Source organism: Calidris pugnax, unplaced genomic scaffold, assembly GCF_001431845.1.
Source record: "Calidris pugnax isolate Ruff unplaced genomic scaffold, ASM143184v1 scaffold155, whole genome shotgun sequence".
NCBI classification, from domain to species: Eukaryota; Metazoa; Chordata; class Aves; order Charadriiformes; family Scolopacidae; genus Calidris; species Calidris pugnax.
The window spans coordinates 865,819-880,823 of NW_015090886.1; the positions used below are offsets into that span (position 1 = coordinate 865,819).

A 15,005-nucleotide genomic window follows, 5' to 3' on the forward strand; every position below is an offset into this window, starting at 1 on the left:
GGCAGAAATTGGGGCTGGGGGGTGGGTAATGTGCCAAGGAGACCCCCGCTCATCTTGGCTTTGGTCAGGGAGAGAACTGAGAGTCTTTGAGCCTTCAGGAGGTAATAAGAAAACTGAAATGTAGGGGTTTTTATCTCAGAGTGAGGAAGAACTGGGGGGTCTGTGTGTGTTGGGGGTCACTGGGGGTGTTTTGAGGGGAGCTGGGGCAGGGCCGGGTGGGGAAGTGCCACCATGTTGTTGTTGGGCCTGGATCCCACCTCAGGGGTTAGGGAGGGGGTGTTCAGCAGCCCCCCGTGCGCCAGAGATTGCAGTGTGTGCTTAATATATACCCTCTTGGAATCTGTGGGGTTTTTTTCAAAGAGGCCTTTCTAAAGCCCTGCACCTCTGGATTGTAACAACTGTAAATATTTGTTTGGAGGGAGGTAAGTGAGCGAAAACTCTTTGTTTCGGTTGTTTGTTCTGTGGCGATCCTTTTTCTTTACCTGAGAGGGTGCAGCTGCAGTTGGGGGAAGAGCGAGAGGTATCAGCTCCACATTTTTAAAGAGATTGGCCCTTTCCCCTGGCGTTGGACTTGGCCTGAAGCATCTCTGAGCTCCTCTTGGTAGGGCTGGTGGCAGCGGCCGAGGCCTCGCCGCGCCGTCCCTCTCGCCGTGGCTATCGGGGGCGATCGCTGCTTGTGTAACACAGGTACCTGTTCCAACAGGAGTTGCACTGAAACATTTTTCTCCTCCCCAATCCACTCGCCATTCGTGTTATGTATTACCAACCGACTGCGAGAAGGTAATAACTTTGTGCCTGCAGATCTGGACTTGTTTGCTGCAGAAAATGGCTTTAAACCCCCACTAGGGCACTAGGTTAGGGGTGTATTTGCGCGTGCGGGTGAATCTGGTAATACAAACCTGCTTTAGGGGACTGTGGCTGGGCTTTGTTCTCACCTAAAGTATAATCCAGCCTTAGAAAAGCGTTTGAGCTTTTCTGTGATAAATGGCAAAGCAGGACCCCGATGAGTCTCATCTCACATCTGCTCTCAGACTTTCACTTCACGTTTTAAATACAGCTGGTGTTTATTAAGAAAAAAAAATAAATAAACAGGAAAGGGCCAATTGACTGTACGTGTCTCCTGGAGACTCAGCCGGCTATCGGTGCCTTTGATACTGGGCTCTGGGGGGCTGGTTATTGTTTCCGCTCGGTGTGTGTTGTACATTTTTGTTTGTGCTGTTCAGTAGGAGATGTGGGCTCAGCCTGGCCTCGAGGGCGTTTGTGGAGCTGGGAGCAGGATGGCAGGGAACAGGGACCCTCACCCTGCAAATGGTTCGCTGCTCGGGCAGCCATGATGCGCGCTCAGGCTGCATCCTTACTACTGCTGCCCTTACTGCTGCGCTTTATACGAGAGATATTAACAGCTGCTTATTTCAGGGGAGGTTGGAAAGGCATCCTAATTTCTGCAGTGCTCGGGAGCTGTGAACCTCTGTGTGCGTCAGTAAATGGAGGAGAAAACACACCCCCCCAACTCCTTCCAAAAAAGGGAAATTAAAAAAAGGTGCCTCTGCAGCGACGGTTGCAGGGTGGTTGTGGGGTGGTTGTAGGTAGGCTTTGTTTGCATGCTCGAAATAATGCAAAAGAACACCGTGGGGAGCAATCTTGGGCCAGCAGATCTTACTATTAACACCTGCTTAAAATATTTACCCGGTTAAATCAGGCAAACTCCGCGTGGTCCGTAAGTTATATCCTGCAACTTTCCAAGAAAGACTTCTCTAACTGGAAATTAAAAACAGTGTCCAACGAGCATTCTTGAACTCCTTCAGCTCCTTGGCCAGACAGCTCAGATTATTTTTTTTCTTTCCCTGGGTATGCCGTCCGCTGCCAGCAGTGGATGCTCCGGAAATCGCTGTTGCGAAAGGAGTGAAGTAAAACGTCAATTCTCTGAACAGCAAGCAAAGTTCACTGGGTGTTGACCAGTGGAAATATGTTCTCTGCCGCGCAGCCAGCGCGGTTATCGAGCAGAGCGGGGAGGAATCGCTCATCTCGAGGGAGAAACCTGCGACGGTGTAACAGGGATTGGACCTTTGCTGGTGCTGAGCTTGTGGAGCCAGACCCCCTGTGCGAGCAGCCGTACAGGGTGGGAGACCTCTTTTGTCCCCATGATTTAAGCCCCTGGCTTTCTAGCCTCCCTTCTCATTGATTGTGGACCCATCTATTTCTTTTTGCATCAGAAAAGTAGACTTCGCTGCCCAATAAAGCCCCTTGACAAAGGCTTGGTTTTTCAGCTCTTGCTGCCTTCTGTGGGCTTCTTGGAAGTAACCTGTGGGCTGCTGGGTGCTGGAACATAGGCTGCATCTTAAACAGCTTCTTATTTAGACTCTGAAAAAGCGTGTGCCTCTTGCCTGAGAATACACAGCATCGGTCTTCAGTCTGGAAAGCCATCAGTAATGATCTGTGGATCTGCCACTGGTTTGCAGGGCTTTCCTCCACGGTGCTGATGTGGTATGGGTGGCTCCTAAACTGGTTTCCTAACAAGTTAAAACGCAAAATAGGTGTCAGACCGGAGCCTGGAGAGGGAGTTCAGAGCCATGTGTCTGTTTCCTGAGTTGAAGAGCAGCAGCAGAAATGTCAAGGCTTCTTCTAATTAACCTATTAATGTTGAGAATCCTGTCAATTCGCTTATTTAAAATTCATTTAGAAGCTCTCCTTTCGTGTTACTTGAATAGATGCAGGGAAAGTTTTTCACTTTAAAGGTGAGAGCATGTTCTTCCTGCCTTTTTTTTTTTTTTTTTCCATTTAGTACATGTTTTCTGCTCAGCCGTGATGTGTTCATATCAGGTTCAACCTGTGCCAGGGGACTGCAGCCAGCTTGAAAAAGTTGAGACTCTTGTTTCCAGCTTTAAATATCCTAGTATAATTTTTAGTTTCTGGATGACTTGCATAAAAGTGCTTTTTTTTCATAGTACTTTGCAGCTAATTTTAACTCTCTCTCATTTAGCAGCAGTGGGTCAGTAGATTTCATAAGCAAGGAGCAAAAGAGATGTTGAGATCTGAAAGGAGGAGGAGAAGTTGCTGGGGCAGGGGGATGTAGGAGAGATACCCGGGTTGGTGGCACTGTGTCTACAGAAGGGCAAATCTGGGCTCATTTCTTCTGCTCTTTGTAAGGAAACAGGGACATTGGGAGTGTCCAGAAGTGGCACTTGATTGTGGAGGCAGTGGGTGTGGGTGAGCTGACTCTGGAGCATGGAGAAGATACTGGTGGGTGTGTATATATATATATAAATTTATACAAGGCAGGCATTTCGGCCTCGGGCATATCCTAGAGAGGGATGTAGGGATCCAGTTGTTGATGCCAGGCAGCAGAGGGATCAAGGTGAATATAATGGAAAGTAAATCTTTGTTTTTAAATCTTCATCAGGTGGCTTTGGGTGTCCTCATCCCAGCCTTTTGAACGTGAAGCCCTGGTTGTTTTCTGGAAGCACCGTTCTTGGGGTGCTCTGTTTGAACAGGGAGCACAAAGAGACTCCTGGAACAGACCTCTGCTGCCTTGCTGCAAGGGAGTGCATTTTATTCCTAGCCTGCTTTTGGGCAAAACACTCTGTGATAAAGGTTATTCTTTATTTCGGCACAGTATATAGCAAAACACTGAAAGGTATTTCTTTCTTCCAAGCATGTTTACACATGTCCCTCTTCATTAAAGCATCTAAAGAAACAGCAGAGGTACAAACCCAATTGTTTTCCATTTCTCTTGCTAACATTATGCTGCTGCAGCATTAAAGCATCACTATCAGATTGGGTCTCATTAAGTTAGGTGCTGTACAGAGACATAATAAATTGCAGCTCCTCTTCCAGAGCCTTATAAAGGCTCAGAAGTCAGGGCAATCATTGTTGTTCCAGCCTCCATTCAAACTGTTGAAAAAGAACAGCAGCTTACAATCTCTGCAAAAAATCTGTTTATCTGGTAAATACGTGGGTGGTTATTGGCAATTTTACCAATGATCATCTTCAGGTTAATTATCTTAATGCGTCTTGATCAGGTAGGGGTTAGCCCTGAGAAAACGTCATCTTGCATAGCACAGCTTCAGGAAAGTGTATTCCAAAAGGTGCTTAACACCATTACATTAGATTTTGCTGTGAAACTTTCCCCTGTCTAGCTGCATAGACATCTTGACACATGCAATCCTGTGTGAGAATAAATATGTGCAAAATGAGCTCAGATAGTTGCTAAAAAAAAAAAAAAGAAATGTTCTTTGACTGTCAGAGCTTAATATTTTAGTCTTCCTGGAGCCTTGAGCTCTAATCCAGGGACCTCCACCTGTTTGTTTGGATTCATTTTGTAAATAGTCATCGCCTTTAATGGGGGAATTTGGTACAAGAAGGCCTTTTCTTGGTTTTTTCTCTGCTGTAGGTAATGCAAAGGGATGCTAATACTTCCATGCCCAGTTCCTGCCAGGAGCAATCCATATCCCTGGATGGGTGCCTTGCAGGGAGGAGAAGCCCCTCTTGGGCCCGGGGTGGCCACTGGAAGGAGTAGCTGGGCCAGCAGCCGAGCCCTGGGCAGCGTGAGCCAAGGGTGAAGGAGAATTTGGGGGCCGGCTGTGGCCACCACCCACCCTCTGCCTGGGATTAAATCACAGCGAGGGTTCGCTTGGGTATAAATCCCAACCCCATCCATCTCCCGAACGAGAACAAAGCTTTCTTTCTGAGGATCTGCAGCTTAATGTTAGGCTTGTTTAAACAGCTTCTCGAAAGGGTTGGGTTTGTGTGTGAGCAGGATGGCAGGAGGAGTGTGCTGAGCAGATCGAGCAGCCTCTGCTGCCAACTCCTGTAGCACCTTCCGGGCAGACTCATCCCTGGGCTGCCCCTGCTCTCTAAACTGCTCTTTTGTTTTCCTTTGCCCCATCTATTTTCTTCACCCCAGTCAGTTTCTTTTATTAAGTAGATTATATGTTTTGCTCAATAGGAGCTTTTCTTCCCGAAGAAAAAGAATGCTGTTGGTATGAAAAATGCTTTTATTCCCTCTCCTCCTGCTTCGCCCAGGAATCCCCGGCCGCTCTCAGGAGCACCCCAGAGATGCCCGGTGTGGGGCTGTGGGTACCTGTCCATTTTCTGACCCTTACCCCAAGGGGAAATAACAGTTGCTTTTTCCTGGCTTCTGCTGCGGTTGATTTCACTGAATTTTCACTGAATTTTAGAGTTGGAAGGGACCATAGAGATCATCTAGTCCAACTCCCCTGCTGAAGCAGGATTGCCTGGAGCTAGAGCATGTTACTCAGGACTGCATCCAGGCGGGTCTTGAAAATCTCCAAGGAAGGGGATTTTGAGGAGAATTTTCCCTCCTGGTTAATCAGACTTGAAATGCTGGACCGGTGTGGGTTGCCCTGTCCTTCTCCTCAGCCCGGTTCCTGGTGAGCCCCGGTGTGGACAAGCCTTTCCTCCAGCTGGTGCCCACAGGAGGTGATGCTTGGGGAGGAACGTGGCTGTAGCCATGGTGGATGTGTATCCTGGGCTTTTTCATAGTAAAAATAAAGAGTCTACTCCTGGCTGTGCAAGGGAGGCTGGAGCTGGACTCCAGTGCTTGCCCGGGGATCTGACCATCTTTCCTAAAATTCGAGAGTGCCTGCCTGTAGCCTGGAGAGGCTCTGGAAAGCCTCGAGTGTCTCTCCTGAAAGGTGTAGCAGAAGTACACGTGTGTGCTGAAGCCTTAATTTTCTTTGTTTGCGCTACTCTCCTTACCGTAAGGAGTTTTGAGGTGCAAACATAAGAATTGCTGTTAAAAAAGAGTAGTTATCTCAGAGGGGGAACATCATCTGGCACCACCAGGAGGTGAACTGAGGCTGTGTCTGTGGGGCTGCCTCTCAGCAGGAAACTTCTGCTCTGCACAGGACAGATACCCATCTTCTTCCTCTGTCCCTGTGCACCAGGTATCATACCTTGCAGGTAAACTGATTTTTTTAAATTATTTTTTAATGCTAGAAATGAAACAACCAGCTCCTCTGCTTTCTTTCTCAGAGGGATGCTTAAGTTTCAGGCCAGGTACTTAGTTTCAGTAAGAAGTTTACAAAACCAGTTTTGTTAGTGCATTGAAGTGTTTTGTTTTGTTTACTTCGGAGCTTCTGAAAGCAAAACTGCCATAGCACATGCCTTGGGTCTGAGACCTTAGAAATGAGTCTAACAGGAACAAAGCTCAGTTTTGCTGTATCTAAGTCAAGTTGAAAAGAGCCTATATGGTGAAACGTGTGGTTTAAATGTTTTTAATTTGTACCTTGAGTTTTTGATAAAGTAACAAATGAGATGCTTTAAAACACTCTTTCCTTTTAAGCGTTCTTGAAGGTAGGAATGTGCCCTGGCTGCTCCTTCCTTTCTCGTGTTTTCATAAAAACTCCATTATAGACAACCTTTGTTCCCCCAAGTGTGCATATTTTTCAGAAGAATTGTCTTTTCTGTGCTCTGCTGACCACTGGAAAACAGCGTGCTCGAAGCTGTTTGTCAAGTTGAACATTAGTGGGTTTTTTTTCCTTTCATTATAAAGTTTCCCCTTAAAAGCGACGTAATCGATGGGTGCGATGGTCTCAATCCTCAACACGGATCAGTCTCAGGATCTTCCCTGTCCCTTTTCCATCCTCTGTTCCTTTTCCTTGGCCTGGGCTAAGCACGTAGTAGGAAGCTACATTTGCTTGTGATGCTTTTTGACGATGTCTCACCTAACAGCTCTTTGGGGTTTTACTGGCTTTTTGCTGCTGGTTCAGCTTTGAGGGTCCAAAACTCAGCAGTGTCTGCGTTTGGCCCGTCTGAACCACCACAGCCCCCCTCCGAGCTGTGGAGCAGCTCCCAACAGCAGCTCGGAAATGGAGAACGCAGTGTCCAGAGAGAATTGAATCCTAAGTCAATTAGCCCAACTGATTTTCCTAGGACGCTGGAGATAAGGGATAATGGGTGTCTTCCTCCTAAACGGAGAACCCTGAGGTTGATCAGGACCTGCTCGTTCTTCGTTAAGCTCAAGTGAGGTGCCCTCAGCAGTGTGTTAGCTGGGAGGGAGAGGCTCTTCCAGTGCCAGGAATGAATATCCTTGAATGCTGATGCTTCTTAAGTCTGCTGGTTGCCAGAGATGGTGACTGAGGGCTCGGCACTTCCCCTGCCCTGCAGGAAGGTGCCCGACACGCACGAGTGTTGACAGTGACTTTCATTTGTGTCTTTAAACCGAGAGGGTACAAGCAGACAGAGAGGATTCAGCTATCGGGCTGGGGAGAGTTAACTGTGGCGCTTGTTTCTTTTAAAACCCTTCTTCAGACTCTCTCTCTACCTGAAAGACCATTTCTGCAGCGGGTAAGTACATGTTTCTGAATCCCTCCGGGGAGGCTGAAAGATCTGATGAAAGCTGAAGAAAATACTGTGTGCTGCTAAACAAGCCCCACCCTTCTTCTTGACATTGTTGTGTTCGCCCTTTGTTCCCAAGGATGGCGATGCCAGGGGATTTGCTTACAGTTTTTCAGGCAGCTTGAGAAAAGCACAACGACAGCTGGGAGGCGGAAAAATGTGGGAATCTGCCTCGGAGTTTCTCCTTCGCTCTTTGCCCAAATAATCTTCACGGAGAGCAGGCAAAAAGCCAGGAATGTATTTGACCCAAGGTAGTGTCTGGGATCGGGAAAGCAGTAACTAAGTGGCTGATCTGGTCGGGTGTAGCACGCTTGGCTTGTGTAGATGGTTTTGATTGGTTTTGGTTGGGCATCTCTCAAGTGCTGCTTGTCTCCCACAGGCTGGGGAGGTCATCCCTCGCTGGCCCCGAACGGGCAGCTCATCCTCGGCATGGCTGAGAAAGCCCAGAGAGCAATTTGGGGTGAAACCCAGTCTGTCAGGGTGAACAATTGTTTTGAGTCTGTGTTCTGGCCCTCGGTTGGGTTGGGAGTGGATCTTGGTAAAATCTAGCCTAGTTTGCAGGAATGGCTCGGGTCATCACTGTTAGTGGTTGCAACAGGGGCAGGAAAAAGGGCTGTCTGGGCAGTCGTCTTCTGGAAAGGCCTCTCTGCTTCCACGTTGTGTTTTGTGCTTAAATTGGGTTCTTGTGGGTCTGAAACGCTGAGTATGACTTGTTCTGTTCCCAAAGTCAGTTCTTCCTGAGCCCAAGAGCGGCCCATTCCCTCTGAAATGGGAAATTTCAAGAAGTTTTCTCTTGTTTGAGCATTCAGTCTCCGGTGGGTTTTAAGGAGGGGGTCTTGTTTTGGTTCTACAGCTTTGACATGTTTGTGCTCCGACTGCAAACAAGCCAACTCCACCTGTGAGACCGATGGCGCGTGCATGGTCTCCGTCTTCAACCTGGACGGCGTCAAACATCACGTTCGGACCTGCATCCCTGAAGCAAAATTGATTCCTGCTGGGAAACCCTTCTATTGTCTGAGTTCAGAAGATCTGCGTAATACTCACTGCTGCTACTCTGATTTTTGCAACAAAATTGATTTGATGGTTCCCAGTGGTGAGTAGAGAACTAAATAAATGGCCTGTTTGAAGTGGGGAGGGAAGAAGCTGTCTGTTTGGGATTGGGAATAAGGAATCCTCGACCGCTATTCCCTACTTCCCTTAGGTTGCTGTGTGAACTTGAGTGCTAGGTTTATTTCTTTGATCCATAAAGTAGAAATAATAACAAACTACTTTAATGTGAAAATGTGAGCTCCCTGTGGCCCACAAAATGTCACCAGATGATGGGGTTGTACTTTAGGGTAGGAGAGGCTTCCAAGGTTTGGGGTTTTTTCCCACCTGCACTCAGGAGCTCTGTATTATGAGACTCCTCTCACCTTACCAGCTCTGCTGCTGATGTCCTACAGGCTCCTGAAAGCAGCAGCAGCAGCGCTCGTTTACACTTAAAATATAAGTTTCTGCTGCACGATGCTCGTCCTGCAGTGGCCTGAGGATGATGCGTGTCCCCTGGGCACAGCTCGGGTCCCTGATTCTGGGGTTGAGCTGTGCTGTAGCCTGCCTTTTATCAGTTGGAGTCACTTTCCATCTCCTAGGACTGCAGATCTTCTCAGTGGTGAGCCATCAGTATGGGAATGTTGCAGCAGCTTCGGAGTGAAGTGTGTGGGGTGAAGGGGTGCACGGATTCTGAACACGCGAAGAGGAAGCAGCCCTGCCTTTGAGTGAGGGTGTGGGAAATGTCTGCTTCTTCCTAATTCCTGGGACACAGAGGGCAGGCAGTACTTCCTCATACCTCCTTAGGCTCCATTTTGGGCTGTTATTTAGTGGGTCGTATGAAGACTCAATTTTTCTTGGGTACAGTGGGGAAATCTTAACTGTTCTCAAAAAGACAAATAATTGTTGTCTTCAGGTATGATTCTTTACTGGTTGTTACAGGGCAAAGGGGACAGAGAGAAATGAGTCCTTACTGCCTGCTGATTTTTTCTGCTGCTTGGAGAGTTTGAGTGGAAGGTAAAATGCAGGCTGTTCTAGCAAATTCAGCCCAGAAGAGGCTCCTGTCCTCTTTTAAATAGCAAGTGCCATAATCCCTGGTCCCACAATTGAGGCTCCATCTTCTTTTGGGGGTTCTAGCTGCAGTTTGCCTGTTTGGTGACTTTATCAGTCCCATGTTATTTGATGTGTCCTCTACCACCCTGAAACAGCAAGCTAAAATTGTCCAGGCTCTGAGAGGATAATTAAAACACAAGAAGAAAGTCCTTAAAGAACTCTTACGAAGGAGTGATAATTTTCTAAAAGTGTCTGGTTTTCTCCTCCCTTTCCTTTCAAGGACACCTGAAAGATAATGAACCTCCATCAAGCTGGGGTCCTGTGGAGCTGGTGGCAGTGATTGCTGGACCTGTCTTCCTTGTGTTTGTTGTCATGATCATAGTGGTCTTTATTTTTCATCACCACCAACGGGTCTATCACAACCGTCAGCGGCTGGACATGGAAGACCCCTCTTGTGAAATGTGCCTGTCGAAGGATAAGACCTTGCAAGATCTCGTCTACGATCTCTCCACCTCTGGCTCTGGTTCAGGTATTAAGATATGACTGGAAATGACGAATTCTAATGGAGGAGTCTGTCCTGGGCCCCTGGTTGCCACAGGTTGGCTGTTGCCTCGTCAGCCTGTTCTGGTTGCCCCGTGATGAGTAACGTGGAGGGCGTGTTTTAAATTCAGTCGATGGTGTGGCCACGGCCCCGTGTCAGTGTGGAGTGCTTGGGCTGGGTAAGAGCAATAGTTCAACTCCTCCTTAACTGCTGATGTGTAAAAATAGTTTTGTGTAGCTTCTCTCCAAGAGGATAACTCAAAACAGCGACATCTATTTCAAATCTAGCCCTGGAAGAGGATTTGGGTTGGAAACAGACCTTAACTGCTAACCTGTGGGTTGCTGGCTTTCAGAGGAGAATGCAGGATGTCACCTGCGTCAGAGCTAGCAGGAAAATGGGAAGGATCCCAGCAGCTGAAAATTTGACAGTGTGCAAATTCTGCATTTGCACAGCGTGTTTCAGCCCAAAGAATCCTCGGATATTCCAAAGTGAACAATGTCCAGTGCTCTCCTTTGTAGCACTTAAAAGAAACCATCCCCAGAACAGATAGAGAAGTCACGTTTTATTCATTACTTTGAACTATGAAAGTAGTTAGGTTTAAAAAAAATGAGTTTTGCAGCAGATGGAAACTGTAGGATAATCCACAGAGGCAGAGAACATAACAACCTGGTATTTGACCAGGGAATGAACATTTAGCACCGTATCTGCTATATATAAAATGTTTTGCCATCTCTTCTGTCCGTGCTCTCAGCAGGTGAGCTCTGCAGCTGACGTAAGAGGTGGCAGCTCCGTTAGGGCTCCTTAAGAGAGATTCTGGGGCTTTACTGCTTTTTAGCAGAGTCTGTCTTCAACAAGTTACACTCTTTGCATATTCAGGCTAAAGTTACTTTGATCTGCCATAGAGCAGGAGTTCCCCAACTGCTCTGTGCCTAATCACTGCCGGGTTTCAAGCTACTTCAAAGCAATATGCTGATGCTGCCCAAGCAGCCAAATGGCACGGCCTACGCAGGAGCTACCACCATTTGCTGGTTTGGGGGTTGCTTAGGCTGGAGCCTTCTAGGTCTGGAGATGCTCTACTACAGACTCTGGGGTTCCAGGAGTTTCTTTTGCTGCAGCAGCCATTCATTCCTCCAATTTCTGGTCTGTAGGTTTGCCGCTTTTTGTCCAACGGACTGTGGCTCGGACAATTGTCCTTCAGGAGATCATTGGGAAGGGCCGTTTCGGGGAAGTGTGGCGTGGCAGGTGGCGTGGAGGCGACGTGGCTGTAAAGATCTTCTCTTCACGTGAGGAGCGGTCCTGGTTTAGGGAAGCAGAAATCTATCAAACCGTGATGCTGCGACACGAGAACATCCTGGGGTTCATCGCTGCCGATAACAAAGGTAAAACGAGCCTCAGTCCTGAGAGCAGAGACCTCGCTGGTCTGCTCTTGGGAGCTGCATTCATTCCTTCGTTTGGATTTGCAATTAAATGGTTAATGAAAACTGTTAGCATGCTTTTCAAACAGCTACATATTTGAATGTTTCTTGCCAAGAGATGGTAAAATTGCTGCTATCTTGAGAGGCGCAGTGGGGCGTTAGCTGTACCTTACGGAGTTGTGTTTTTGCCTTGAAGTTCTTTACCTTATTTGCCCCAGGCTGGCTGTGGAACTGCCTTGTTACCCAGCAGCTCTGCTCAGTACCAAAAAGGGTGCAAAATGCTCCATGGCTCCCTGCTGTCCCTGACTGAACATGGTCTCTTTCCTGCAGATAACGGAACGTGGACTCAGCTGTGGCTCGTCTCCGACTACCACGAGCACGGGTCTCTCTTCGACTACCTGAATCGATACACGGTGACTATCGAGGGCATGATCAAGCTCGCCCTGTCTGCTGCTAGTGGGCTGGCCCATCTGCACATGGAGATCGTGGGTACTCAGGGTAAGAGCCAAGTTGGAAAAGGTGCTGGGAATTCTAGAGGGGAGAATAAAGCAGAATTGACGAGGGGGAGTGACCTGCTGCACAGAGAGCACCGGCCAGGTCAGCCAGGGTTCCTCTGGTCAGTATTGAGTGGGCACAGACTGATTGCTCTGGCTGCACAGCCTCACACTACCCTCTGATAGTTACAGCAGCATTTCACAGAATCACAGAATCTTCTAGGTTGGAAGGGACCTTAAAGATCATCTTGTCCAACCGTCAACCTGACTGACAAAAATAGACATCCCCACAACAAACAAGGAGCATCATCACTAAACCAGACCTCCCAGCACCACATCAACCCGTCTTTTGAACACCTCCAGGGATGGGGCCTCAACCCCCTCCCTGGGCAGCCCATTCCAAGGGCTGAGAACCCTTTCAGGGAAAAAATGTTTCCTAATATCCAGCCTGAACCTCCCCTGACACACTTTGATTTCACATCCCTGTCCTAAAATTGATGCTGCTTGGGTGGGGTGTTAGGGCAGTGTCGTGGTTTCAGCCGAAATCACCGCAACCGAACCAACAGATGGCCCTTCCCCCCCCCCCCCCCCTCCTCGTCAGCCTGTTCTGGTTGCCCCGTGATGAGTAACGTGGAGGGCGTGTTTTAAATTCAGTCGATGGTGTGGCCACGGCCCCGTGTCAGTGTGGAGTGCTTGGGCTGGGTAAGAGCAATAGTTCAACTCCTCCTTAACTGCTGATGTGTAAAAATAGTTTTGTGTAGCTTCTCTCCAAGAGGATAACTCAAAACAGCGACATCTATTTCAAATCTAGCCCTGGAAGAGGATTTGGGTTGGAAACAGACCTTAACTGCTAACCTGTGGGTTGCTGGCTTTCAGAGGAGAATGCAGGATGTCACCTGCGTCAGAGCTAGCAGGAAAATGGGAAGGATCCCAGCAGCTGAAAATTTGACAGTGTGCAAATTCTGCATTTGCACAGCGTGTTTCAGCCCAAAGAATCCTCGGATATTCCAAAGTGAACAATGTCCAGTGCTCTCCTTTGTAGCACTTAAAAGAAACCATCCCCAGAACAGATAGAGAAGTCACGTTTTATTCATTACTTTGAACTATGAAAGTAGTTAGGTTTAAAAAAAATGAGTTTTGCAGCAGATGGAAACTGTAGGATAATCCACAGAGGCAGAGAACATAACAACCTGGTATTTGACCAGGGAATGAACATTTAGCACCGTATCTGCTATATATAAAATGTTTTGCCATCTCTTCTGTCCGTGCTCTCAGCAGGTGAGCTCTGCAGCTGACGTAAGAGGTGGCAGCTCCGTTAGGGCTCCTTAAGAGAGATTCTGGGGGTTTACTGCTTTTTAGCAGAGTCTGTCTTCAACAAGTTACACTCTTTGCATATTCAGGCTAAAGTTACTTTGATCTGCCATAGAGCAGGAGTTCCCCAACTGCTCTGTGCCTAATCACTGCCGGGTTTCAAGCTACTTCAAAGCAATATGCTGATGCTGCCCAAGCAGCCAAATGGCACGGCCTACGCAGGAGCTACCACCATTTGCTGGTTTGGGGGTTGCTTAGGCTGGAGCCTTCTAGGTCTGGAGATGCTCTACTACAGACTCTGGGGTTCCAGGAGTTTCTTTTGCTGCAGCAGCCATTCATTCCTCCTTTCTGGTCTGTAGGTTTGCCGCTTTTTGTCCAACGGACTGTGGCTCGGACAATTGTCCTTCAGGAGATCATTGGGAAGGGCCGTTTCGGGGAAGTGTGGCGTGGCAGGTGGCGTGGAGGCGACGTGGCTGTAAAGATCTTCTCTTCACGTGAGGAGCGGTCCTGGTTTAGGGAAGCAGAAATCTATCAAACCGTGATGCTGCGACACGAGAACATCCTGGGGTTCATCGCTGCCGATAACAAAGGTAAAACGAGCCTCAGTCCTGAGAGCAGAGACCTCGCTGGTCTGCTCTTGGGAGCTGCATTCATTCCTTCGTTTGGATTTGCAATTAAATGGTTAATGAAAACTGTTAGCATGCTTTTCAAACAGCTACATATTTGAATGTTTCTTGCCAAGAGATGGTAAAATTGCTGCTATCTTGAGAGGCGCAGTGGGGCGTTAGCTGTACCTTACGGAGTTGTGTTTTTGCCTTAAAGTTCTTTACCTGATTTGCCTCAAGCTGGCTGTGGAACTGCATCCTGTACCAAAAAGACAGGGTGCAAAATGCTCCATGGCTCCCTGCTGTCCCTGACTGAACATGGTCTCTTTCCTGCAGATAACGGAACGTGGACTCAGCTGTGGCTCGTCTCCGACTACCACGAGCACGGGTCTCTCTTCGACTACCTGAATCGATACACGGTGACTATCGAGGGCATGATCAAGCTCGCCCTGTCTGCTGCTAGTGGGCTGGCCCATCTGCACATGGAGATCGTGGGTACTCAGGGTAAGAGCCAAGTTGGAAAAGGTGCTGGGAATTCTAGAGGGGAGAATAAAGCAGAATTGACGAGGGGGAGTGACCTGCTGCACAGAGAGCACCGGCCGGGTCAGCCAGGGTTCCTCCGGTCAGTATGTTTAGTGTGAGGAAGAGGAGGCTGAGGGTGTCCCTGACTGAACATGGTCTCTTTCCTGCAGATAACGGAACGTGGACTCAGCTGTGGCTCGTCTCCGACTACCACGAGCACGGGTCTCTCTTCGACTACCTGAATCGATACACGGTGACTATCGAGGGCATGATCAAGCTCGCCCTGTCTGCTGCTAGTGGGCTGGCCCATCTGCACATGGAGATCGTGGGTACTCAGGGTAAGAGCCAAGTTGGAAAAGGTGCTGGGAATTCTAGAGGGGAGAATAAAGCAGAATTGACGAGGGGGAGTGACCTGCTGCACAGAGAGCACCGGCCAGGTCAGCCAGGGTTCCTCTGGTCAGTATTGAGTGGGCACAGACTGATTGCTCTGGCTGCACAGCCTCACACTACCCTCTGATAGTTACAGCAGCATTTCACAGAATCACAGAATCTTCTAGGTTGGAAGGGACCTTAAAGATCATCTTGTCCAACCGTCAACCTGACTGACAAAAATAGACATCCCCACAACAAACAAGGAGCATCATCACTAAACCAGACCTCCCAGCACCACATCAACCCG

The 15,005-nt window shown here is 48.3% G+C and overlaps 1 protein-coding gene across 2 annotated transcripts in view; it reads left to right on the plus strand.

Moving 5' to 3' along the window:
• Positions 1 to 238: 238 nt before the first annotated feature.
• Positions 239 to 15,005, plus strand: part of ACVR1B (activin A receptor type IB) — a 22,991-nt gene continuing 8,224 nt past the window's right edge. The window contains exons 1-5 of one of the 2 annotated variants that reach the window (XM_014947475.1): positions 239 to 422; positions 8,213 to 8,452; positions 9,719 to 9,967; positions 11,128 to 11,358; positions 11,725 to 11,892. In XM_014947475.1, coding sequence (XP_014802961.1) covers positions 8,278 to 8,452; positions 9,719 to 9,967; positions 11,128 to 11,358; positions 11,725 to 11,892 — 823 coding nt within the window. In that variant the 5' untranslated portion in view covers positions 239 to 422; positions 8,213 to 8,277. Of the gene's footprint in view, positions 423 to 5,443; positions 7,611 to 8,212; positions 8,453 to 9,718; positions 9,968 to 11,127; positions 11,359 to 11,724; positions 11,893 to 15,005 lie in introns of those variants that run through there. The other variant, XM_014947473.1, reaches the window with a different exon arrangement.